The sequence below is a fragment of the Pseudonaja textilis genome, chromosome 1, assembly GCF_049901715.1.
Source record: "Pseudonaja textilis isolate UNSWEBS1 chromosome 1, rPseTex1.2, whole genome shotgun sequence".
Lineage (NCBI taxonomy): Eukaryota > Metazoa > Chordata > Lepidosauria > Squamata > Elapidae > Pseudonaja > Pseudonaja textilis.
In genome coordinates, this window is record NC_141990.1 from 15,983,160 (window position 1) to 16,011,139 (window position 27,980).

At 41.6% G+C, this 27,980-nt stretch overlaps 2 protein-coding genes across 3 annotated transcripts in view; one reads left to right on the plus strand and one right to left on the minus strand.

The window, feature by feature from the left end:
- Window positions 1–9,745, plus strand: part of MYBBP1A (MYB binding protein 1a) — a 78,202-nt gene extending 68,457 nt beyond the window's left edge. For both annotated transcript variants that reach the window (XM_026708519.2, XM_087926572.1), the window contains exons 25-27: window positions 6,129–6,230; window positions 7,680–7,804; window positions 8,741–9,745. In XM_026708519.2, the coding sequence (XP_026564304.1) occupies window positions 6,129–6,230; window positions 7,680–7,804; window positions 8,741–9,137 (624 nt within the window). In that variant the 3' untranslated portion in view covers window positions 9,138–9,745. The remainder of the gene's footprint in view (window positions 1–6,128; window positions 6,231–7,679; window positions 7,805–8,740) is intronic.
- A 4,937-nt stretch (window positions 9,746–14,682) lies between these two features.
- SPNS2 (SPNS lysolipid transporter 2, sphingosine-1-phosphate) overlaps window positions 14,683–27,980 on the minus strand; it is a 138,870-nt gene continuing 125,572 nt past the window's right edge. Inside the window, exons 12-13 of the mRNA XM_026708592.2 lie at window positions 19,208–19,257; window positions 14,683–17,006 (exon numbers count right to left, since the gene is read on the minus strand). Coding sequence (XP_026564377.2) covers window positions 19,215–19,257 — 43 coding nt within the window. The 3' untranslated portion in view covers window positions 14,683–17,006; window positions 19,208–19,214. The remainder of the gene's footprint in view (window positions 17,007–19,207; window positions 19,258–27,980) is intronic.

Sequence of the window (27,980 nt, forward strand, 5' to 3'; positions counted from 1 at the left end):
TCATCCTTGGCAACTTTAAGACGTATGGACGTCATCTCCCAGAATTCTCCAGCCAGTATGTTGAAGTACTATCTTAGACTAAATCAAACTTGGCAAGTTTAAGACTTGTGGACTTCAACTCCCAGAATTCCTGATCTAACATGACCGGAGGAGGAATTCTGGGAGTTGAAGTCCACAAGCCTTAAAGCTGTCAAGTTTGAAGACCCCTGGACTAAATGAATGATACTTATGTGTCTTCAGCTGAATTTGATTTTGAAATTATAAATCCTGAGGACAGGGGTGTCAAATTGGCAGCCTGTGGGCTGGATGCGTCACAGGCAGGCCATGACCACCCCAGCTCCACCAAGGGGAAAAACATTGGGAAACATCACATGATGGCAACATGATGTGGACACACACACACACACACACACACACACACACACACACACGGAGGTAGTCCTTGAGTTACGACCATGTGCTCGACAACAGTACGAAGTTAACACAGTCTTGGTACAAGTCTGCCATAACTTTGGACTGCTGCTGAACACATAGTTATAAGTCAAGGACTACTCCCTCATGTGTCTGTGTTTATACTGTGTGTGTGTGTGTATAAATATATAAATATGATTTGTAGAGATTATATATAAAATATATAGCATTTGATATGTATTTTATTATTGGTCTTGGATCATAAACAAACAATAACCATTTGGAAAATATGCCTGAAAGAAATTAACTTCAGATTTCTGTGACTGATTATTTAAAACCCCGAAGACTTGGCGTTACGCTGCATGTACTGAATTTTAAAAAGCCTTAGGAAAATGCTGCAGGGTGTGCCCTATTTTTAAAGCAGTCGCTCTTGTGAGAACCAGAAATAAAGCAGATAGTGGATGTGTCGGTGCGCCTGCTGCCTATATCCCTATCTGGTGGGAAGAGGGAAGGAGGTGAGAATGGAACCAGAGTTATCCTCAGGTGATGGAGGAAGCAGGAGCAGGATTACAGTGTAAAAAATGTACATCCAGAAATGTGTAATCAGCCTTTTTCAACCTGGTGCCCCTAAAAATATTGAGACCAGATTGGCTGGGAATTCCTGAAGTTGTAGTCCAAACCTGCAGTATTGGAGGGTGGGGAAAATAGTGATCTGCAGCAGAGCTCCCCCCACCCAATCTTTTGGGTACCAGGGACCAGTTCCGTGGAGAGAGGTTTTTCCGCAGACCAGAAGCGGGAGTGGTTTTGCGTGCTGCCTGCGTCTTACAGATGGGGCTTTGCTTGTTTGCACAGCCCGGTTTCTGGCATGCCGTGGACAGGTACCAGAGGTGGTATCCAGCGGGTTCTGACCAGTCTGGAGAACCAGTAGCAGAAATTTTGAGTAGTTCTGAAAACTGGCAAATACCACCTCTGACTGGCCCCGCCCCCATCTATTCTCTGCCTCCTGAGTCCCAGCTGATTGGCTGGGTCTTCTTTTGTTGCCCTGCACAGGAGAATGGAACTGGAAAGCAGGTTAGTGGGGTGGGGAGGGAATGGGGATTTTACAGTATCCTTCCCCTGCCACGCCCACCAAGCCACGCCCACCAAGCCATGCTACACACACCAAGCCACACCACGCCCACCAAGCCACGCCCATAGAATTGGTGGTAAAAAAATTTGAATCCCACCAGTGCAGGTGCCAGTCCATGGACCAGGGGGTTGGGGATCCCTGATCTACACCCAACTGAGCCTTTACAGGTAGTCCTCGACTTACAACCACAACCGAGCCCAGAATTTATGTTGCTAAGTGAGAAATTTGTTCATTGACTTTTGTCCCTTTTTACGACTTTTCTTGTCACATTTGTTAAGTGAGTCACTGCCGTTGTTAAATTAGTAATCTGGTTGTTAAGTAAATCTGGCTTCCCCCTTGTCTCTGCTTATCAGAAGGCCACAAAAACTGATCACATGACCCCCAGGACATTGCAAACCGTCATAAAGATGAACCAGTCATCAAGCATCCGAATGTAAATCATGTGACTGTGGGGATGCTGCTATTGTCATAAGTGAGAAAAATGGTTATAAAACACTTTTTTCAGTGCCGTTGTAATTTCAAACAGTCACTAAACGAACTGTCAGGTTTCCAAGTGATGAAATCCATTTAAAAAGAAAAGAACAAAGTCCATCTTCCAAGATAATTTCTTTTATTTAGGAAAGCATAAAATTTTGCAAAGTCCATGGTAATTCTGGATCTGACACAACCCGGAATTACCTCACAATATTAGAAGTTAGAAACAACCCCCCAAAGTCACATTCTCCAATAGAAGTAAATCAACGTTGTTTGATGTCATAAATCTGCACCTCAAGGGGCCTATGCACAGTCAGCTCGTTTTCCCATGGGAAGAAGAGTCACCTAGCCTAAACGACTCTATCTGCAGTCCTCCCCCCTGAGGAATGTGGCAAGCCCAAAACCCTTCCCCCCATGACTGCCACAGAGAAAGTAAGAAAAAGAATACATACTAAGCCTAACTAAAATGGCTACACATATGTCAATTTCGGGCTTGACATGAACTGTTGTAAATCGAGGACTAGCTGTATTTGTGAATCAAGAGCCTCTCTTACTATCTCACCCCAGTGGAGGAGGAAGCTGTGACTGTTGCCAAATGTAGTGTTGATTTTTCCTGTCAGAATCTCTTGGTCCAAACGGGAAGACTTGCCTTTTCAGGTAGTTCTAGACTTACAAACAATCCACTTAGTGACCGTTCCAAAGTTACCACGGCCCTGAAAAAAGTGACTTATGGCCATTTTTCACACTTACGAACGTTGCGGCATCCCCATGGTCATGTGATCTACATTTTGGTTGCTTGATGACCAACTCACATTTAAGATGGCTGCAGTGTCCTGAGGTCATGTGATCCACCTTTTGTGACCATCTGACACGCAAAATCAATGAGAAAACCAGATTCACTTAACAACAGGGTTACTAATTGTAACGACGGCAGGGATTCACTTCAAGAAGAGTGTCCTAAAACGGGGGCAAAGCTCCTTGGAGAAATTTCTCACCTAGCAACATGAATTCTGGGCTCCACTGTGGCCGTCAGTGGAGAATAGAATGGAATGGAATGGAATTCTTTATTGGACACACAAGGAATTTGTCTTGGTGCAAATGCTCTCAGTGTACATAAAAGAAAAGATACATTTGGACTACGGTACCTGTAGGCCTTGGCCCAGGAATAACCTGCTTGAAGACTTAAGGCTGCATTCCAGCAAAACTGACAGGCCCCCAAAAGCGATTGGCCCACAGATGGTACCAGGCACCCTCCTTTGCTCGGGGAAGGCATTTCCACAGCATCACGGGGGCGTACCAGGAGGCACAAGGCAGCACAGGGCAGCCAGATGTTAGCCTCACTGAGGCATTTTCGTTATGAATCTGCACGGTTGTTCTCTTAAGAATTCCGGAATGGCGGGCAGGGGCCTCTAAAAGATACATGACTTGGCCAGAGTTCCTTCTCGCTTGTGAATCCCTTCCCAAACTGCCATTCAAAGTTCAGTAAACGTGAAATTAGGTCTCGTGGAAGGAAAGGCTCTCCTATGCGAGGGAGAAATTGGAGCTAAGAGCTTGTTCAGTATATTAAAATAACAGTAAAATCAGCTTTTTCCCGGTCCTTCAGCTGTGTTGCATTGTAATTTTCTTCCTCCTGGTTTATTAGTCAGCCTGACTATTTCTGATGGGAGTTTGGTTTTTGACAAGCTTTTAGTGTGTTATGCACATTTTTTCCTACTTTAATGCATATTATTATTGTTGTTGTTGTACACAAAAATGACAGTATACATAGCAGACGAGATAACCATGCTGGGTTTCGTATCACAAATCACTAGTCGAACACTTCCCTAGTGTTTAGGACTGCGTGATGTATCGACAGATTATGCGAGCAGATCCCAGTAAGGTGGCCTTCTGCAGCTGACCAATGGTGATCTTGTCAGCGCCAATTGTTTTTAAGTGCTTGCCTAGGTCTTTAGGCACAGCACCCAGTGTGCCGAGTAACACTGGAACCACCTGCACTGGCTTATGCCAGAGTCTCTGCAGTTCGATTCTCAAGTCCTGATAACTGGTGACTTTTTCAAGTTGTTTCTCATCGATTCTGCTGTCACCAGGCATGGCAATGTCGATGATCCACACTTTTTTCTTCTCCAATTGATATTTGGGGTATTGTGCTCCAAAACTGTCAGTCTGTATTCGGAAGTCCCACAGTAGTTTTGCATGCTCATTTTCGACCACTTTTTCAGGCTTATGATCCCATCACTTCTTTGCTACAGGCAGATGGTAGTTGTGACACAAATTCCAGTGGACCATTTGAGCGACTGTGTTGTGACATTGTTTGTAGTCAGTCTGAACAATTGTCTTGCAACAGCTCAGTATGCGATCGATGGTTTCGTCCGCTTCTTTGCAGAGTCTGCATTTGGGGTCATCAGCAGCTTTTTCTATTCTGGCTTTGATTATACAGTATTTGTTCTGATGGCTTGTTCTTGGGCTGCAAGAATCAGGCCTTCTGTTTCTTTCCTCAGTGTAAAATAATAATAATAATAATAATAATAATAATAATAATAATAATAATAATAATAATAATAATAATAATAATAATAATAATATCTGAACACACCTCTCCTTCCTGTGACTCCCCGCATACTGTATGACCCTCCTCATACCGAAGTGTTTCTCAACTTACAAACCATTCGTTTAGGGACCATTCAATGATGACAACGGCACTGAAAAAAGTGACCTAGGGCCCTTTTTCATACTTAATGACCGTTGCAGTATCTCCATGGTCAACATGATCAAAATTCGAATGCTTGGCCACCGAGTGATACCTACAAAGGTTGCAGTATCCCCAGGTCATGTGATCACATTTGTGATCTTCTTCTGACAAGCAAAATCAGTGGGGAAGCCAGATTCACTTTACAGACGTGCTGCCAATGTAACAATTGCGGTGATTCACTCCAGGAAGAGGGGTTGTGAAAGGGGGAAAAACTCGCTTAACAACTGTCTCGCTTAACAATTCCCCAACTGGAATTTTGGGGTTCAGTTGTGGTCGTAAGTCGAGGACTACTTGTAACATGTAAATTATTCCCTCTGTTGCTGCTGTTATGTAAATTAAAATTCAGAATAGAATAGAAGGGAATGGAATAGGAATAAGAATAGAATAGTTGAAAAGGACCTGGCTGGTCATCTAGTCCAACACCGCGCCCCCAGCAGGAGACCCTACACCAATGATGGCTAACCTTTTTGGCACTGTCACTAAGTGCCCAAAGCGTGCACATGCATCCCCAAAATGCAACACCCATGCACCTCCCGTGCATGTGCCCCACCCCGGTACATACGCATGCCCCCCCGCATGCATCCCCCCCCACATGTGCACCAGAGATCTGAAGACGAACTGGCTGGCGGGAGGTGTGCGTGCGCATGCCCAGCAGAGCTGAGCTGGGGCAACAGCTCGCATGCCCACAGAGAGGGCTCTGCGTGCTACCTCTGGTTCACCATCATGGTCCTACACCACTTCTGACAGGTGGGAGTCCAATCTCTTCTTGAAAGTCTCAAGTGATGGCGCTCCCACAACTTCCGAGGGCAAGCTGGTCCATGGGTTGATTGTTCTCACTGTCAGAAAGTTTCTCCTTATTTCCAGGTTGAATCTCTCCTTGTTCAGTTTCCAGACATTATTCCTTGTCTGGCCTTCAGGTGCCTTGGAAAATAGCTTGACCCCTTCCTCTCTGTGGCAGCCCCTCAAATATTGGAAGACTGCTACCATACCTCCCCTGGTCCTTCTCTTCACTAGACTTAGCCAAGCCCAGTTCCTGTAACCGTAAGGGGTGGACTTTCAGAGAGGGGAAGATCTTGCCTTTTAAAAATCCAAATCATTCATTAGCCAACCTGCCAAAAAGTGCAAGTGTGGGAGAGTGGAATCCACCTCTAGGCTCAATTTAGTTCCTCATGCCCGTGCCAATATTTCTCATATTAGGCCAGCAAACTAATCTGGCACGAAAAACTTCCATATTTTCATAATTGTTGGAGCCTTATTTTATTTTACAGGAATGATGCAAAGTTGCAAGGGTCTGTAGGAGGAAGGAGGCATTCTCGTGATTTTGAGGGGGGTTATAACTTCTCCCTTTTTTTTTTTTTCAAATAGACCTTGAAGAAAGTGGGTGAGTTCAAAGTTAAGGTGGACCGAGAGAAAGTCATCAAATGTCTGGAGCTGTTGAGCTGCCTCATCAAAATAGTGACTCAGCAGGTATGTGTGTCACTTGTACTATCTGATTTTTCTTTGAAATGCCAACATTTCCTTGTTTACATTCACTGCCCACAAAGCTTTCCTTGGACTTAAAAGTCATTGTTCTAGTTTTTATTTCTTTAGGAATTCTTTGGACTAAAGTAAGAATCCAATAAAAGAGAAGAGAAATAGCTCAGGGTTGAGCTAAAGATTTTTTGGGGGTGCTCTCTGAGCTTGGTTTATTGGCAGGCATTTCATTAACCTATAGACTCTAGTACTGATGATGTTACCTAGTTGGATAATGAAACATCTGCAATTAAACAACCAAGCAAAAACTCTAAAGTTAGCATACCTGCACTAAATTAACTCTGGATCAATATTCATGCAGTAGCAATAGCACTTAGACTTATATACCGCTTTACAGTGCTTTACAGCCCTCTCTAAGCATTTTACAGAGTCAGCCTCTTGCCCCCAACAATCTGGGTCCTCATTTTACCCACCTCGGAAGGAGGGAAGGCTGAGTCAACCTTCAGCCTGGTGAGATTTGAACTGCCAAATTGCAGGTAGCCGGCAGTCAGTATCAATAGCTGCAGAACTGCACTTGGACCACTGTGCCACCGCAGCTCTTAGTAGTTGTTTGTGTGTATGTAAATACAAGTGACACAGTTGGTACATCTAAGCATCAAATGCAGGTATTCTCCGTGTGTGTGACATTTGGAATTTGAGAATCTGTACTGAGTAAGGTGACAACATATGGCTTCTGTGGGGAATGTATCAAGGCATTCATTTACACAAATGTCACCTGCTAACCACTTCTAGCCTTGCACCTTTCTGCAGGATGCTCTCTCTCATCCCTGATTTTGTATTTCTTTTTCAGAGGAGGTATGCCCATTTCTAAATGAAGCACTGGGCTGCAATTTCCCACTTATTTTCTAAGAAGCTTAAAACTGCCCAGAGGCTTTCTTGGAAGTGAAAAATGCTAGCGGCTGATGTTCAGTAAAGAAAGAGCCAACAGGCACCGAGAGATGCATTTATGGTTACATTAACAGCCTGGCACCAGATTTTTGGGGTGTTGGCCTAGAAGGAAACCTGACTAGAAGGCCCTAGAAGAATGTCACCTTGTCACCTGGTTGAGCACTCAGTCAGCTGATCCCCAAGAACTAATCCAAATCCACTAATTCCAATAAAACCCTATAGTATGAACTTGTGTGTTTTGATGGCGAGTATTGCTTTGTGAATCCAGGGATCAGGCTGGTTGACTGGCTCATCCCTACTGGGACCACATATAACAATGAGCCATTCATTGATTGAATGAGTGACTAAATGAAATAAAACTGTGAACCATTCATTTATATCCTTTTCTCAATGAATTTTCTGGGAAAAGAGAGCAATTCTGCTTTCCGTATCTACCACTTTAAGGGACTTCTTTATTGAATGCAATTCTAGTATAGTCTTTTATTTACTTTTCAGGCATTCAGCATAGATCTGACTGAGCTTCGTGTCGTGCTCCAGACTCTGGGTCAGCAAGAACATTTTGAGAAGTCTATACAACTTGACAACATGTACTGGAATGTTATGAAACTCCTGGGTTTTAAGTAAGTTATAGAGCCAGTTTGGTGTCATGGTTAAAGTACCCGGCTAGAAAAGCCAGGAGACTGTCAGTTCTAGTTCCACCTTCAGCACAAAGTCAGCTGGGTGAATGTGGACCCGTTACTTTCTCTAAGCCCTAGGAAGAAGACATGTTGACAATTTCTGAAATTTTGCCAAGAAAACTTCAGGAATTAGAGCAGTTGCCAGGAGTCAACACAAACATGAAGGCACATACACACACATAGACGGGGAAACTGCATGCTCCATGCAACCACTTGACCCTACTGATCAGGCTTAATTTGGGGAAATAAACTTGGGAATTAACATCTTCACAAAAGCTTGACCCTCTGAAGAAAAGCTGGAATCACAACCCCCATGCCTTGTAGTCCTGCTGATGGTGGCCCTTAATATTTATCCCCCTCTCCAATTCCCCTAACATAATGCTTTGGCCCCTTTTTATCAGAATAAATTCTGAATGCTCAGTTTGTAACTTCTGTTTCTAAAAAACTTCATGGGTGATCTTCAAAAAGAAAAGGCTAGTTGATGATGGAAGGCCCTGTTGGTGTGGTTGATGGGAGTTGTAGTTTAACATATGGGGAGGCGTTAGATTAGGGCAGTGTTTCTCTACCTTGGCAATTTTAAATTGTGTGGACTAACTCCCAGAATTCCCTGGCCATCCACGTAGGGCACAAGTGTCAAACTCGCCATGTCACGTTGCCGTCACATGATGTTTTTCCGATGTTTTCCTCCTTTGTGGCGCAGAGGTGGGCGTGGCCTGCGCATGATGCATCCAGTCCACAGGCCACCAGTTTCACACCCCTAATGTAGGGGAATTCTGGGAGTCGAAGTCCACATATCTTAAAAGTGGCCGAGACTGAGAAACACTGCATAAAGAAGAAGTGGTGGATGTCACAGGTCCTTTCCTATTTTTTGATTTGCAGGCGGCCTGCAAAGGTGAAAGTCTCTGTTCAGCCTGCAAATGGAACTGTGGTTGAGTCCCTAAAGCGGAAGAAGAAGGGCTTCCTGCCAGCCACCAAAAAACGTAAGAACCGCAAGAAGGCCCAGCCCGGTCAGTCCAAGGAGGACGCTCCTGAGAGCAGCAGCAGAATCTCTGCTGTTGGCGAGGCCGAGGGTCCCTCAGAAGGAAAGAAGAAAAAAAGGAAGAAGAGGAAGAAGAAGAGAGGAGGGGCGGAAGAGGGTGAGAGGGAAACGTTTGAACAGGGTCCTCCAGCGAAGAAGAAGGTTCAGTCCCCGGGGACCACGAACGGAGCTGCTGGGCCACATGGCCACGTGAAGAAGAAAAAGCAACGCAAGGGAAAGAAAAAAGGGACTGACTGAATTTTTGGGACAGGTGGGACTGTTTTTATCAACTTCTGGGAAATGTGTTTTGAAAATCGCAGGGGGAAAACTGCTTCTGGATTCCAGCTGGCAGAATTGAAACTGGTCTGCCATAGTATTTTGATAATGGACTCAATTGCTATGAACAGTCTTGGGATTTCCTACCTGTTTATGCCAGGAACAATTTCCCCTCTCCTAATTCATGTCATCTGGCATAGCTTCCCGAAGAGCCAAGCTACAAACAGCATAACACATTCTGGATGTATAAGGAAATGATATGTGTGAATGAGTTTTAATTTGATGATCCCAGCAGTATAATTTATACGTTGCTCCTGAAAAACGAGTTTGGAGCAAACTTGTAACGTCTGGATCAGTTCCATCTCCTTGGTTTTAATAATAGAAGTCATCGAACTATGATGTTGAATTTATATTGCAGAAGTTATATTTCTGAATAAAAAAATAAAAAAAGTTTTTAAGATCTTTATAAAATTAAGACTGAAATGACATGCCTTGGCTCAGATGTGTTTGAAAAATTTGTACTTTTTGCACGTCTGTCTTAGAATGGGTGAAACTTCTTACAATAAACAGACAGCGTGTAAATTCAGAAAGAGCATTGAAGGTTTATGCCACATGGCTCCAAATGACCTCTGAGCTGTTTGGTAGCATTTCAGAGTATGCTAATCTGGGGCAGTATACTTCAGAAAGGTATTTATTTTGCCACAGTTTATAACTTCTTATCCCTTCCCCAATGCTTGTATGACCTAGAGCAGTTATCACATGTCACCTTCTAAAGTTCTTTGGCATCATGTTTCTCTGTTTTGGGATTCAGGTGGGATGCTAAGGTGAGGGGAGTCCTAGGAGAACTATGGCCATTACATTCCCCCCCCACTTCCATTTTTTTTTCTGATGAATAGTGTGAACAAGGGTATTCTGATTTCTGCCTTAAAGGAAACAACTCATTGCAGATAGCTAGTCCAGGGGTCAGCAACCCATGGCTCTGGAGCCATATGTGGCTCTTTCATCCCTCTGCTGTGGCTCTGTTGCTGGTCAGCACCACAATTCTGAGAGGAGCTTCCAGTTTTGGGTGGGGGGGAAGTATGGCGCATCAGGAGGAGACTCTATTGCAAGGGGCAAGTTTTCCAGTGGGCTCCACAATTGATAGGGCTTTTGGTTAGGACAGGTAGAGGAAAAAGGATGCCGTGCTAGGAGGAGACTACGGTAGGGGAATCAGTCTTCTGGTCAGCTCCAGAATTGAATGGGGGGCTTCCGGTTAGGACCTTTGTGGCTCTTTGAGTGTTTAAGGTTACCAATCCCTGAGCTAGTCAGAGAAAGCAGACTAGAGGTTGGAAATATGTTCTCTGCTTCTGAGAAGTCTCAATGCCTGCTTGCATTACCTAAAACAGAGTTTTCCAGCCTGATGTTCTCCAAATATGCCAGGGGTGAGAAGTCCAGGATTGCAGAGAATCTGAGAGATATCCCATTGTGTCTTATGGGCATCAGCTGGTATAGAAAACATATGCGTGCCTACAACTTTCCCTCAAAATATAATCTGTGCTTCCCAAACCAGCTGGAGAGACATTAGACCAAAGCAGTACAGGTAGTCCTTGACTTATGACAAAAATTGAGCCCGACATTTATCTTGCTAAGTGAGACAGTTAAGGGAGTTTTGCCCCTTTTTACGACCTTTCCTGCTACAGGTATTGTGAATCACTGCAGTTTAAGTTAATAACACAGTTGTTAAATGAATCTGGCTTGCTAGAAGGTCACAAAAGGAGATCACAAAACCCCAGGACATTGCAACCATCATAAATATGAGTCGGTTGCCAAGCGTCTGAATTTTAATCATGATTATGGGGATTCTGCAAGTTGTGTAAAAATAGCCATAAATTGCTTTTTTCAGTGCCATTGTAACTGAACAATCACTAAATGAACTGTTGTAAGTTGAGGACTATCTGTAGTGCTCCAGGCCTCAGCTCTTATTCTCATATACATATACACTGCTCAAAAAAATAAAGGGAACACTTAAACAACACAATGTAACTCCAAGTCAATCACACTTCTGTGAAGTCAAACTGTCTACTTAGGTAGCAACACTGATTGACAATCAAGTTCACATGCTGCTGTGCAAATGAAATAGACAACTGGTGGAAAGTATAGGCAGGTAGCAAGACATCCCCAATAAAGGAGTGGTTCTGCAGGTGGTGACCAGACACCACTTCTCAGTTCCTATGCTTTCTGGCTGATGGTTTGGTCACTTTTGAATGCTGGTGGTGCTTTCACTCCAGTGGTAGCATGAGACGGAGTCTACAACCCACACAAGTGGCTCAGGTAGTGCAGCTCATCCAGGATGGCACATCAATGTGGCAAGAAGGTTTGTTGTGTCTGTCAGCGTTGTGTTGGAGTGCATGGAGTGCATGGAGGCGCTACCAGGAGACAGGCCAGTACATCAGTACATCAGGAGACGTGGAGGAAGCCGTAGGAGGGCATCAGGATCTCTAGGAGGGAGGAACAAGGAGGGACAGGAGGAGCACTGCCAGAGCCCTGCAAAATGACCTCCAGCGGGCCACAAATGTGCATGTGGCTGCTCAAATGGTCAGAAACAGACTCCATGGGGGTGGTATGAGGACCTGACGTCCACAGGTGGGGGTTATACTTACAGCCCAACACCGTGCAGGAAGTTTGGCATTTGCCAGAGAATACCAAGATTGGCAAATTCGCCACTGGCCCCCTGTGCTCTTCACAGATGAAAGCAGGTTCACACTGAGCACATGTGACAGACGTAACAGGGTCTGCAGATGCCATGGTAAACTTTCTGCTGCCTGCAACATCCTCCAGCATGACTGGTTTGGCAGTGGGTCAGTAATGGTGTGGGGTGGCATTTTCTTAGGGGGCCACACAGCCCTCCATGTGCTCACCAGAGGTAACCTGACTGCCATTAGGTACCAAGATGAGATCCTCAGACCCCTTGTGAGACCATATGCTGGTGCGGTTGGCCCTGGCTTCCTCCTAATGCATGACAATGCTAGACCTCATGTGGCTGGAGTGTGTCAGCAGTTCTTGCAAGACAAAGGCATTGATGCTATGGACTGGCCCACCCATTCCCCAGACCTGAATCCAATTGAGCACATCTGGGACATCATGTCTCGCTCCATCCACCAACGCCACGTTGCACCACAGACTGTCCAGGAGTTGGCGGATGCTTTAGTCCAGGTGTGGGAGGAGATCCCTCAGCAGACCATCTGCCACCTCATCAGGAGCATGCCCAGGTGTTGTAGGGAGGTCATACAGGCACGTGGAGGCCACACACACTACTGAGCCTCATTTTGACTTCTTTTAAGGACATTACATCAAAGTTGGATCAGCCTGTAGTGTTTTTTTCCACTTTAATTTTGAGTGTAACTCCAAATCCAGACCTCCATGGGTTGCTAAATTTGATTTCCATTGATAATTTTTGTGTGATTTTGTTGTCAGCACATTCAACTATGTAATGAACAAAGTATTTAATAAGGATATTTCATTCATTCAGATCTAGGATGTCTTATTTTTGTGTTCCCATTATTTTTTTGAGCAGTGTACAATGACTGCTAGCTGTTTGTGACAGTGAATTGCACTTATTTTTCATGGTGCCACTTATGGAATATTAAATTTTGAATACAAGGGGAATTTTTCTGAAGAAGACCGAAGATCCATCTACTTCAAATCCTGTTCCTATAAATAGGAACTGATTTCTCGAGAGACAGACTAGCAATTGGAACACTTCTATTGTAGGGAAACAGCCCCACAAGGGGGGAGTTAAAAACTTAAATTGGTTTTGGAAGGCCTTTGGAAATGGATGATTTGTAGTTATCAGGGCCAGAATGGCTTTTCCCATTTTAGATTTGTACACTTGTACAGGGGCTCGGTGAAATAAGACAAAAAAGTATGAAGGAAAATCCAATGAGAAGCATTCTATGGCTCTGAAAGATTTACCTTCCAAGAATTGGTCTAATTCCTTGCTACAACTTTCTTAAAAACCTCAATCTTGGCCTCCTTATACAGCTGTTTTGAAAGTAAGGAAGTCTTGAGTATGACTTATTTGGATGTTCCCCTTTTTTCTGAGCAAGCAAAGAAATTTTCCGTGCAGAAGGTGCTATTTTTAACTGTTTGCATAGAACGTTAATAGTGGAAGGTATAGATTTAATTTAAGTCTATTGAAGTTCCCTCCGTTCAAGGGAAATTTGTAATGTTAAGAACATTGCCTACTTTTGTTTGAAACATCTGAATCCATAACATTTTCTGATTCTATTCTATTCTATTCATCGTATCCTACCTTATCCTATTCTTGAAGAGGAGTTAAAAATGTGTAAAAACCTGCTTTTCTATCATTTTCACTGAATGTGGAAGGTTCAGCTCAGCAATAAAGAACACCTTGTCTATACCTGGAGATTGTTCTCTCTTCTTAACCTTCTATTTTCTTATCGAAAACCCATCAGTTTCCTCCACAGGATGTTGGATCTTTGGAACCTTCACTCAATCTGCGCTTCTGCTTGCAAACAATTTAAGTTTGAATAGGTGTAATATGCGATATCTCAGGCTAACATGGAAATGGAAAACATTAAGATGATGCTTGGATTGGTTTTTCCCAGCAGCTACAAAGCCCTGCAACTCATACTACTTAAGGGTGCAAGACACCAGTAAGTTTCTCTCCAAAGAAACATACTCTAATTCAAGTGCTTTTCAACCTCAGTCACTTTAAGCTGTGTAGACTTCAACTCCCAGAATTCCCAAACCAGCATACCAGTTAGGGAATTCTGGGGGCTGATGTCCACAAAAGTTAAAAGTGGTTGAGCTTCAGAAACACTGCTCTGAATAATGTGCTCTCTTGCCAACACTGCAAGAAATGTATATTCTGCAGCACGAGTGTTTATAATGCTTCATAAGGACATAAGAGGAGAACATTTTTAAGTTCAGGGTTGAATTGGGAGATCCTTGTTGTTGGGTAATAAAACATCTGCAGGAAAACAACAAAGCTCAGAGAGCACCAAGGACCCTGTATAGAAGCAGGAGTGAAACGAGAGAAGAATTAGGATGCTTTTTTTCGGGAGGGGGGTGGATAGTTTATCTGAAATCAAAGCTTTTAAAACAATAACCCAGTATCTTCCAAACTAACTTCCTATGTTTTTGGCAGGTCAACAGTTGAAGCTACCTTCTTCTGTGTCTGCATATAAAGAACAGAAGCAGAAAATACTCTTGATTTCAAACCTGCATTGGGTTGAATTAACGATTAGTATACAGTAATAGGTTTCCTCAAAATTGGCAAGTCTTATATTCTGTAGAAACTGCTGGCCAACATCTCAGGTTGTGGAAAATCAATATAAGAAAAATCCTTCTTAAACACACACACACACACACAAAATTTGGCAACCCTCCTCTGCTCTTACCTTGGCAGAAGCTCCCTTAGTTGTATTTCAAAGCAAACATCTATTGTGCTCATCCTCATAGTATAAATTCACACAGTGCAGAAGGAAGAACAGCAGCAATTACAGGAAAAATGAAAGCCTGCATCCACTGTTTAAATATGTTTTATTTCTTAATTTACATTATGTATGTGTATACATATATATATATCTATATATTCATTTATATATATATATTTGACTGTTTTTATACTCTGAGATCCATAATCAATTTCACTGTCGTTTAAAAAATAAAATAGCCATTTGTTCGATTTTGCTTCTGAAAGAAAATCAGAAAAAACAATTTGAGTCCTGCCTTGTATAACAAGAAAAACATTAGTATCACGCTTCCGTGCTTTCCACTTGTCAAAGTGATCATTAAACGTATCTTTTTGTGAAAAGTCTGAGAACTAAAAATGCCAATTCCTCCAAATCAGGCCTGGCTGGAAGATGGAATGGGGAGTTGGAAGTCGAGTCACTTCCCATCTTGCTGGGATCTTTGAAAATTTAATTAGTCTCATTTAGGAGGAGAGCTGGGCCGAGCAGTTGATTGGCTTCCCTTCATGACCGAGATTCATAGACAATAGAAAATTGAGGCCCTTTTCAATATTGATGTCTGCTCAAGAAAGATCTTTTTCTTCCATTTTGGTATCACCTCCAAGTCCAGTCACTGGTTCTCATTCTCTCAAAGCCTGGTTTAGCATCCCCCGTCAAACCTTTTACCCTAGTTTCATAATTTTTGGGTTCCTTGGAGATGGCCCCTGCCACGGGGTCAGAAGAAGACCAAAATAAAATGTTCTTTTCTGCTAAATGGGATTCAAGCGAGCAATCTTGAGGTTCAGAAGGACTGGCCATATCTGTTGGAATTGACTCTCTTCCTTGGCTGGGAGGTCTCTTGCTGGCATCATTGGATCCAGCGCTGGGTTAGTCTGCTTGCTTTAGCGCCATTTAGATTCCCTACTACAATGATTTGGAACAAAGCTACATGCTAAATTGGATCCTAAAAAGAGAACGGGGAACAATTTTTGAAGATCACATCAAGGCCGGTGAAGTTTAGAAGCAGCTGGAGGAATTCAAACACTGATCCTGCAACGTTTCAGCTTCAGAATGACAGCAACTGGATTGAATGATGCTGCCATGCAAATCTGGATAACTCTACAGGGGCAGGAAAGGAAACAGTCCTGCAGTGTGGGGCAACTATCCATGCTGAAGATGAGTTAATGAAAACTGTATGTGTGCATGGCACGTGTATGCAAGGAAAGTCTATTAAAATCTGCTGTCTGAAACTAACTGTAGCCCAGATCCATTTCAGATGGAACTAATTTCTGCTCTGTCTCTACTTTTGACATCTGGAAGGCTGTCAGTTTCCTGGAGATCTCGTGGAAAAGAGATAAACAGAGGACTGGTTGGGATTAACAGGGCTTTGCAGCCACGTGTCCTTTCTCAAAGCCAAAAGGGTGATGAACTGCCTACCATCTTCCCAGAAACAGAAGTCACCTCCCTCAGGATCAGGAGCAAAGAACTTCAACGTCTATGCAAAATTCAGGATGGAATTTTAAGGCCGTTCTCCGCTATAGCTTGTAAACAGAAAAACAACCGCTCTCTCTTTAAAAAAAAAGAGAGAGAGAGAGTGAGGATGATATTGCCAGTGGAAATGGTTAGTCGAGTCATTTTCTTTTTAGCCTGGAGAATCATTGGTAGGAACTATTGACAGTAAACTCTTCCTGCCATATCTCCCCATTTCTCAAGTGACTTGGGAAAAAACCCTGACATTCCCCTTGGAAAATTATAAATCTCCAGTCATGCTGGACCAAAAAACCCCCCAAAAAAACAATTGATAGGTTTGAGGTAGCTCCAGCAGTAAACTGCTAGTGCAAATGACACTCTTAGGTAAAGCAAAAGGAAAAATAAATCAACTATCCAGCTAATCCAATCTTTTTGGTGTCTTGCAGAAAAAAATAGTATCCTACTACTTTATTAAAGAGCAGAAAACATATCTGGGGAGCTCTAATCAGAAGGCAAAAGCACTGCTTTTGGGAGGCTGGTATAATGTCTCTACCTGAAGACAGTATTACTGACCAAAGCAAGGGTGTTTTAAATAGTGTAAGACACTTGCTCCATTAGCAGAAGTGGGGGTCTTCCTTGGCTGAAAGTATAGTAGATTCAGTTCTCCATATGTCTCTTTTTGGAGATGGGAGGATGAAAGAATCAGCATCCATCCAGACTGGGAGCAAGTTGTCATCCATGCCTCTGTAGACTACAAGGCTCCTTGTGTGCTCAGAGGACACCTTCATTCTGCTGAAACATGACCAACTGATTCCACTGGCTCCAAGCGTGGGGAGTGGGGGGATAAAGGGGGGGAATCTTCCACAGGTGCTCATTTTGGGGTTTAGTGGCAGCCACGAAAGATTGCCTTCATTGCCCGAGATGTCAGCTGCGAGGAAGAAAACAAAGAAGAACTGTTAATGTGGGGAGAAGGATAGAGATGCTTTCACAGAGAGAGAGAGTCAAATCTATAGCCCATTCTTTTGCACTGGCTTGGACCATTAAAGTGGCTGTGGCCAGAATCCAACAGGCTGCAAATTGCTGGACTGGCTGGAAAAATATATTTAGGTTTCTGCTGAAAGTGTCCCCTCAGACTTTGTGAATAACTGATCATTTAAAGCACAAACCCAATGCTACATCTTGGGTGCTTCTTATTAAAAGAGTACAATGTGGCTATTACAGAGGGAAGATGTTGACTAATGTATTCTTGCAATATCTATCCCAGATCTCTCTCTCTGTCTGTCATCTATCTATCTCTATCTCTATGTATATATCTCAGAGATTGTCTCTTCCTCCCATCTATCTCTCATGTATATCTCTATCATCTCTCATCTCTCTAGATCCATCATCAATCTCTCTCTCTACTGACCATATCTACCCTCTATCTATCTATCTATCTATCTATCTATCTATCTATCTATCTATCTATCTATCTATCTATCAGATAATCAGAGTTGGAAGGGATCTTACAGGTCATCTAGTCCAACTCCCCACCCAAATGGGAGACCCTACACCATTTCTGACAAATGGCAGTCCAATCTCTTCTTGAAGGTCTCAAGTGATGGCCCTCCCACAACTTCCGAGGGCAATCTATCTATCATCTCTCTATCTACTGTATCTCTCTCCTCTATCTATCTACTGGATCTATCTATCTATCTATCTATCTATCTATCTATCTATCTATCTATCATCTATCTATCTATCTCTATCATCTATCCTCTCTCTCTCTGTCTCTCTCTCATATCATATTTATACTCTGCCACAATCTCTGGGTAATCCACAAATGTCAAAGTATACAATAAAAAAAAAATAAGGACAGCCATAATCTAAGTAAACCCCGACTACAAAGATATATATCCTGAAAAAAACCAACTGATAAGTCTGACCAAAATGATCTCATCACCCAGACGCCCTTTGAAGAGTTCTGATCTGAGCTGCTTCTGGAACATAATCAAAGAGAAAGCCAACCAGGTGTCCACTAGAAGGACATTTCAAAGGTCTGATGCTATCACAGAGAAGCAATGGTTCCAAGCCTCAGTAATTCCAAAGAATTGCCAGAATCAGAGTGAGTGGATATCTAGACCCCACTTACTAAAAGAAAGTGGACTAAGCTGATGGGCAGGGCTAATGTAGTATTGTATTCTGAGTTCCCACAGCTCCAACTACTGTGTTTGGGAAGCAAGGTACTTTACTAAGTGGCTTCAATTTTTCCTAATACTTCCTTTACTTAATTCCAATTGCATTTAGTTAAATGTGCAGTGGACTATACAGATACCTTTTTGAGATATTGGAGAAAATTGTTATCTTAAAGTTTAATTCACAAAGGCTAACAAGAAAGAAAGGCCATATTGAAGAGTTTAGTGGGGTATACAAATGTAACTCACACGCTAGAAGTTAAACTACAAATAGTCCCCAGCAATTTGGTCATTAAGCAAAGTGTTTACTAAGTGAAACACTAAGATTTTATGATCTTACTTAGGATTTCCTTTGCTGTACAGACCTCAAAGCTCAAAAATATGAGGACCAGAAGCAAAATTACTTTTTCATAGCCGTTGGAATTGAGAACAGTCTCTAAAAAATATAGTCACTAAACAAGCACTGCTTTTATTTCAAAGAGAACTATGTATTCCTTTTAATTCATAGCCAAATTTAATCTTTATACATTAATGCTGTGACTGTTCATACAATATGTTTATTCAGGTCAAGTAAAAGCCGTCAAGTTTGGCGGTGAAAATGGACACTAACCAGGGCATCAACTCATGGTTTAAAATTGACTTCATATCCAAATCTTGGCTAATCAGTCTGGATGAAATGGAAAGCTATATTGTACAAGGAGACAAGAAGTCTTCGTGAGGTTATTTAGCTGGTCAAATGAAGAGACTTCACCTGCAGTCAAAATTGTCATTTCATTTCAACAGGCTTATTAAATGTTCACCTGAATGCAGCTATTTTATTGCAAGTAACCTGTCATCATAAAATTGCCTTTTTGAGAAGTGTGGGGAACCAAAACAGCATCTACTAGAATTCCAAGCAGGCCCTGGAAATTCCTAGAATTCTTAGATGCTTTTACTCATCGCTTTTGTTACTTACCGCCATCTTAAACTTTCACTGAGGTTGGAGGCATCATAAGTTGATTTACCCTGGGAAAAAGAAATGGAATTGTCAGGTTTCAAGCTTTTTCTCACAACATGCATACACAAGCATACAATCATATAGGAGAAGATTTTTTTTTTACATCCACATGTTATTGCCAAGACCTATACTGTGACCCATCTGTTCTTGCTGCATAGGTAAGCAGTTTAGAGAGGGGAAAAAAAAACACATATGCAAAAGAGGCTCCCAGGGAAGCATCCAGGTATGAAATGTTGGGTCCCAGAATTCCCAGCATCTGGAAGTTTTTCAGGTTGAGAAACCCTGCCCTAGGTATTCTGCAGTATTTAGATGTCAGTCTTCTGGTTGTTAATTATACAGGTAATCCTTGACTTATGACCACAATTTTATTTTAATTTATTTTATTTATTTATTTGTATCCTGGTTTTATTACTTTTACAAACAACTCAAGTTGGCGAACATATCTAATACACCTTCCTATTTTCTTTACAACAACCCTGTGAGTGGTGGTGGGATTCAAATAATTTAACAACCCGTTCTCTGCCCTAATGATTTCTTCCAACAACCAGTTCACCAAACTGCTCAGAAAGTTAACAAATGGTTCTCCCAAAGTGGTGTGAACTGGCTGAATCCCACCACTGCCTGTGAGGTGAGCTGGGCTGAGAACGAGTAACTGGCCCAAAGTCACCCAACTGGCATTCATAGAGCCAGATGGGTGACTTGAACTCATGATCGCTCAGTTTTTAGCCTTAACAACTAGGCAAAACTGGGTCTTGGAATTGCCAAAGTGACAATTGGGACTGGAACATGCATTGCTAAATGAGATGATTAAATGTGTCATGCTCAATTTATAACCATTTTTGCTGAGGTAATTAATCAAAACCCTGTGGTTATTCAGCAAACTTGGCTTTCCCCTTTGTCCCTTATTCGTTGGAAGTCATCTGGGATGGTTGCAAATGGCGATCACATGGCCTCAGGACAGCACAACTGTTGTAAATATAGATTGTCCTAATTTTGATCATGGGATTGTAGGGATGGGGAGATGGTTGTAAGTGCTAGGACTGGTTGTAAATCACATTTTTCAATGCCGCCATAACTTTGAATGGATGCTGATGAATGGCTGTAAATTGAGGACTATCTGTAATGCCCATTGCTCTGGCCACATTGGGCAGGATAATATTATAGTCCAAAACTACATTTTGGTTGTAAGCTTTCCAGAGCCGTTTTATCATGGGTAGTAAAATAAATAAATAAAGAATCTGTCAATTTCATTTTCTTGTTTCTTTGTCAATTTCTTAGACTCAGTTCGTTAAATTTAGGGATTTTAAGGGCCCACCAAAGTTTGTAAGTATTTGGCTACACATTTTTCCATGCCCATACAAATTTATTTGTACTTTTGTTCATGCACAGTATTTCAAATATTTTCTCCTCCTGTACAATACACTTTTCATGACTGTGTGCATTTTTCTACAGATTTTTCCCTAATATCTTTTTTCAAAAAAAATATGGCAAAGTAAAAAGTGAACACGTGAATGATAAGCTTTGATTTACGAATTGCTCTGCATTCCCCCTCCCTCAATCTCATTGGAGATCAGGTACTACATTTAAAAAAAAAAAATAGCATCAGGCAATTAGCAAAGCTCTTAAAAGTTTTACACGATTTCCACAAAGTATTTTTCTTTTGTCAGCAATAGATTTTTGTTTGGTATAATGGTGTAATGCACCCCGATAGCTGCTGCTTGGATGACTACGGTAATTTACATATCAAGATGCGCTGCTGACAAAAGCATCTTTCTACACACTATCTTACCAAGTCTCAATTTTAATTTTTTAACACCCCCACCTCCCTCAACAAACTAAAAGCCTTCAATTTCTAGTATCTGATCTTAGAACACAGAACACAGGGCATAGGACAATAGCTTGTCATTTTGCCTTCTTTCTTCTCCAAAATAGCATGCCATTTTCTAAATACATCCACAACAAGGATGAAACAAAAAGCAATACAGCGTGACGGGTAAGATTAAAAACAGCAACACAACAAAGGAGATATTTAAAGCAGATGCAGTAAAAACAGACGACAAAAACCATCGCAAAAAAGAAAACAAAAGAAAAGGCCAAGCTATAAGTCTGACTCAGTGACAGAAAGAGAAAGCGTTTCAAACAAATGGTTGAAAGTCAAAAGCCAAAAAAGTGGAGGAGAATAACCCATCTGGATTACACAAATACCTAGCATTATTTTTCTTTAAGTCATACAGGAAGATTGGTTCTAGGCTGTTGAAAGACCACAAGCGTAGATACATACCTTTAGGATTAACCTGAAGAAAGTGAGTCCTATAAAAGCCACATATTCTTTTTCTGTACTGGAATTCTCCAGATGTGTTGACTGGCAACTACCACTATGACCAATAAATATGCTTGCTGGGGATGATGGGAATTGTCCTATAATACAAGAGTCCCCAACCCTTCGGCCATGGCCCAAGGGTTTTGTTGGCCAGAGATTGAACTGAACAATTTTAGAGAAGGAAGTCAGCACTGAGAAGAAATGATTTCTAGTGGATGTGTCTGATATACAATATGACCAAATGAGACTTCCTGTGATTTTGCTATGATCTTTTGATGGAAAGATGTTCTTCATTTTTTAAAGCTTTAAGCCATTTTTGGGATTTACAAGTCAATTACTATTTGTTTTCCTCTTCAAAACAGTGGGAAACCCCGATTGGTTAATTTGGCAATTAGGGACAGGAGAAGTACTGCAGAGTGCCTACAAGAATGGGTTTGAGGGCTGGTATGTAGCCTGGAATCACAGACCTCCCAAACTTGTTCTGGGAGATTTGCAAATGTTTTGTTCTTCTCAAGGCAGAAAAACCGTTAGGCTTTTTGCTGCTTCCTCCTTAACAAGGAACTAGCTCCAAATCTCTTTTACTTAAGCAGCAGGAGTTAAAATAAACCCTTGAAATCAGGAAGGGCTGCCTTTCTTTTTTTATTAATGCCTATTCACATTTTTAAAGCCTCTCTGCATTCTCACCGCATACTGTAGCTACCTGCAGAAATTCTCAGAATTTTTCCCCACCACAAGTGACTAAATCTTATTCCACAATTATTGTGGGCTTTTATAATTAAGGATTTATCGCAGCTGTTCTTTTAACCTAGCCTAACGCTCCAAAATGAGTCATTAAGTATTATTTAATGGAATGCAGAAAAGGATCTAATTCAACACCATGCAAGGTTCACTGAAGGACCTGGAGGCTGTGTGTTTGCATTTACACACACCTCTTCCACCGGTAAAGTGCTGGTTTTATCTGAACATTATAATCTATTTTAACAATGCCATGGTCCCATTATCCTGGTTTTTTTTTTTGCCCCTCTGTCCCATGTGTCTTAATTTCTTAAATGCTACAGTATAATAAAATTGCCAAAAGAATCCTGCACACTTAAAAAAAATAAATTGGCCCAAGGTTTTTCTATTTAGGTCTATTTTTACAAGCAAGCAAACAAATGGAAAATTAAAATAAACACACACAAAAAGGAAAGAGAATGTGAACAACTGAAATAATTTGAGAACTGGAATTTCCTTAAATTTAAGATACCATCCCCAAGGGAAGACTGGCCTTTACGAAAACCAAGTTTTGCTTCTCTAAGAGTAGAGATAAAAGTCCAGCCTTGGAAACAGAACTTCAGTTTTAGAAGGCTACACAGGGTGTAGAAAGTTTCTTATTAGGGGCTCTTGGTGCTCTCTGAGCTTGGTTGTTTTCTTGCAGACATTTCATTACCAAACTAGGTAACATCATCAGTGCTAATAAAGCGTGTGGTTTGCTCTTATTTTATATACTAGAGGCTTGCCCTGTCAATGTTGGTGGGATGGTCTTGGAAGTACTTCAGTTATTTACTGTTAGCTTGTTTGGCAGTTCCTTATTGGGGTATGCTTAGATGATCATAGAGCAGGGGTATCAAACTTGCGACCCGTGGGTCAGATGCATCATGTGCTGGCTCCGCCTCCGCCTGGTTTAGCAAAAGGGAAAAACGTCCCAATATGTCATGTGATGATGCTGTGATGAAGCAAGTTTGATACCTCCAAGATTAACCTCAAACCAACAATCAAGAAGTAAATCCAAAGTGGATATCCCTGTCTACAATGGAGTGATGGGGAAAATCCCCATCACCCTCAAGGCTTTGCTTTGCAACTGTCTTCCTTTCTACTTTTAAGCGGTAGTTGCTACTTTCATTAACTGTGTTTTTTTAATTCCTGAAATCGTTTTTTTAATTCCTGAAATCGTTCCTGCCAGGGGCCTGCCAGAGTACAATATGGCTGCTTTCACCTTACATGCTTAACCTGGTGATTGGGTTTTTGCCTAAGCCATGCTCACTTATTAAAAAAAAAAAAGACCTAGCCAAAATTAAGATTAGTCACGCTGTGGAAATAATCTAATTAAATCTGGTATATGAATGTTTTTTGGGGGGGAGAAGGCAGAGCTCTTTCTATGGACTCATCTCATCGCTCATCATTACTTCCAACTCTCAAGAATTATAATCGCATTTCAATGCAGTTTCTGGAAAAAAACAGTAGCCCTTGGACAACCTTGTAAATATGGAGGTCGTCTTCAACTTACAACTGTTCATTTAGCAACCATTCAAAGTTACAATGGCATGAAAAAAAAACATGATTTGTGACGAGTCCTAAGACTTACGGCCATCACCACATCCCTAGGGTCTTCCCAATTCAGCCCTTGGGAACTGGCCTGTATTTACAATGGTCACAGCATCCTGGGGTCATGTGAGCCTCATTTGCCACCTCTACAGCCAGCTTCTGACAAGCAAAGTCAATGGGGGAAGCCAGATTTGCTTAATGACCACATGATTCATCTAACAACTGCAGTGATTCACTTAACAATCGCAGCAAAAAATTGGATGTGCTTCATATAAAAACTGCCTTGCTTAAGCAATGGAAATTCTGTTCCCAATTATGGTCATAAGTCAAGAACTACCTGTATTAACATTTACATGTTAAAAATGATTACATTTAAATAGATTTCGTGTGATCAAAAGTCAGGTAGAACAAATTTACCAGTCAACATTTAAATAAGAGACATGAACCAAATTAGACCATTACATCCGTAATCTGTATGCAATTTATTGCTAGTCCTTATAGTTTGTTCCTTGTCTTATTCGGTTCTTTGCTGTTGATTTTTCCCAACCTTCTCCATCATTTTCCTGAGAGCCTCATCTTCTTTCCCTACTCGCCCAAATTTGTTTACTTCTTCTTGTCTTGGCTCTTTGTCCCACTACTGTCACCAAACTTCTGTTATAATTTTACTTATTTCCCTAATGTTCAATTTTGAGGCTGAATCTGTTTTGCTTTGACAATTTTAAGAGGGAGTAATTCAGGACTGCAGTTGAGCTGTGCTCTGTTTTTTCCTCCCAGAGAATCACAAGAGGACTAAAAACCGTACTAAAAAGAGAAGGAAAATCAACATTCTGTTCTGTTCTCCTCAGGCAACATAGTTTAAAGGATAGTTAAACAGCCCATCATTAAGCATCTGGGTGCTGGAAGCAAAAGATCAAACTTTCCTAAAGTTCCAATTGGAAACTGACAGCAGGGGGCTGAAGATATAGATAGATAGATAGATAGATAGATAGATAGATAGATAGATAGATAGATAGATAGATAGATAGATAGATATGGAGATATAGAGATATATACAGTAGATAGAGAGATAGAGAGATAGAGAGATAGATAGATAGATAGATAAGATAGACAGACAGACAGACAGACAGACGGACAGACAGATATAGCAAGCATACAATACCTGGTATGCTTTTTGAGCAGGATTCTGTACAGTAACTAAAATAGCATTGACAGGTGGGACCTGAAGCATATCAACTTGCCCAGATGTTACTGATGGATGGAAACAACATACAAAAGATGTCCCCATAGATAACCAGGAGGGTCCCCAAATTTTGTACCCATTTCAATTGAGGTTAGTGCCATTCTGTCAGGGACTAAAGACAGTACTTTGTTATGACAATGATTATGTTATCCATTCAGTTGTGTCTGATTCTTGCTGATTCTATGGGCGTGGTCTCTCCACATCTTCCAATCTTGCACTACTTCTTTGAGTTTATCTATGCTCTGGCTGGTATCAGCTTTGATGGTGTCTAGCCGCCATGTTCTTTGACAGCCTTATACCACTATCTCTTCCAAACATAACTGCTTTCTCCAGTGACTGTGACCAGTAGGTCCTTCAAATGTAAGAGTTTGGTTGAGTCCTAAACCTGTTCCTCCCCATTCAAACCTTTATGGCCTCCATGTCTGAGGACAGGACTTCTACAGTACTATTTCTCTGGCTAATAGTCAAGAGTTCATCTATCCATAGTTGCATCAAGTCCATAGGTTACTATTCTATGAAGAATATCAGAGGAACTCCACAGAAACCTTTGCATTTGGGCTATGGCATTCTCCTGATCTACTAAGCTACAACCTCTATCAAAGACAAAGATAAATTTAGTTTGTCATTTATTGTCTCCAGCATTCTGGCTTCTGTGAATTGAACAGGTAGTCCTTGACTTACAACCAGAACCGAGTTTAAAATTTCCATTGCTAAGCAAGGCAGTTGTTAATTGAATTTTGCCCCATTCTACACCTTTTTACCACAGTTGTTAAGCGAATCACTCCCAATTGTCAAGCAAATCATGCAGTTGTTAAGGGAATCTGCTTCCCCATTGATTTTGCTTGGTGGAAGCTGGCCGGGAAGGTTACATGACTCTGGGACAGTGTGATTGTCATAAATACATCCCAGTTGCCAAATGCCTGATGTTTGATCATCATGGGGATGCTGCAATGATTGTAAGTGTGAAAAACGGCCATGTCCCTTTTTTCCAGTTCAAATGGTGACTAAATGAATGGTTGTAGGTTGAGGATTACCTGTACCGATCTGTAGCATCCCCGTTCAGTTTGCATACATGCTGTTTGGACATCTATTTAGAGACCAACACTCCTATAGTTTCTTGATTCCTCCTTCTTTTTGAAGGAGGAATAATATTTGCTTACCAATCATTTAGCAAAGTTCTCAAACCTATCAAGAGTCGGTCTGTGATCACTCTGGCTAGTTCGTTTAGTGCTCTGGTATGTAAAGTGCTTGGTTCTGGAGACCCGGAATGTGTTTAAATTGTTTACTCTGCATTGTGGATAGTGTTTGGTTCTGGTTTCACCACCCTCCAATTTTTGACATAGTTAAAAGACCTCCTGTTGGGCCTGGTGAGGTGCTTGAAACCAAGAAATAAAGAGAATTTGCTGGCAAAGAACAATGAATCAGTGGAACAGCTTGCCTTCAGAAGTTGTGGATGCTCCACTGGAGGTTTTTAAGAAAAGATTTGACAGCCTTTTGTCTAAAATGATACAGGATCTCCTGTTGGGCAGGGAGTTGGACTGGAAGACCTCCAAGATTCCTTCCAACTCTGTTAGTCTGTTATTTTCAGGAACCTTTAGTGAAGATATGCCACTGTTATAGTGGCATAAGCCCTTCCTGTTGATGCCATCTGCATGGCCTGTTGTTGACCTGCAGGAACCTGTTTTCTCTTCTCGTGCCATGACCTTCATGTGGAAAACTATCTATATTCCCAACTGCTTCATCTTCCTGAAGGCACAGAAGACTCTAGTGATCCTTTCAGTACTTCTCATCCTGGGTCACTCATCCTAATATGGATCAAGCGAAAAACCTAGTTGCTGTCTTTAAATAGTCTTGGCAACTGATTCAGGAGGTTCTGTACCTAGAAGGCAACCCATCCTGCAATATCATATTCAAGGGTCCTTGGTGCTCTCTGAGCTTGGTTGTTTTCTTGCAGACATTTCATTACTCAAACTAAATAACATCATCAGTGCATTCGGTCTGCAGGCAGCTACTGGGAAACGTCCTGTTTTGTTTTGTGGGCAAATATATCAATCTTCTTTAAAAAGAGATGTTTTATGACCAAACCAATAAAATAAAAGATTTGTCTTGGTGTCATCCAGGGCTAAATATATGAGCTCTGCATAATCTAGCTAAAAGTATGTCTGGAAGAACACCCAGGCATTTAAGCATTTATCAACAGCTGATTTTAAATATGATTACAGGGTTGCAAAGAGCTATTAATAGGTATTATTTAATCTCAGCAATCCCAGATTTATAAATAATAAGTCTTCTCATTCCCTGCTAGTTCAGGTCAGTGTATATAAAAAAAAAATCTATGCCCAGATTATTTCTTAGCAAATCCTGTGGCTTCACCGTGTCTCCTTCAGTGACACTGCAAATCTGGATGGCTTCCTGTAACCCTTCAAAGGGTCACAAAGTTCAGTTGTAATCCAATATCCCTTACAGATTGTCTAATCCAGAACTAGAAAATAGATCAGATTTATGGAGAGACCATGAGAGAAGCGAAGCAGTTAAAGAAGTAACAGATCTACTGCTGTAGAACCACGAGAAACTTCAGCCAAGAAAGATTAATGGAAAATGCACATTCCCAAACAGTCTTTTTGTGCCTGGAAAGGAGGCAGCATTTCACTTCCAATTTATAGGCATTCTTGGAATGATCCCCCAGGGACCACTGTCATCTGCAAATCGTTACATCAGAAGACATTAGCCGTGGAACATCAGTCCAAAGACCACAGCATCAGCTACAGAAGTGCCTGGTTATCACGCCAAAGGCCCCAGATTAAATCTTGTCTTCTCCTTGAAGATATGAGAAAGACTATCACGTAAAACTTGGGACCAGCTAATGA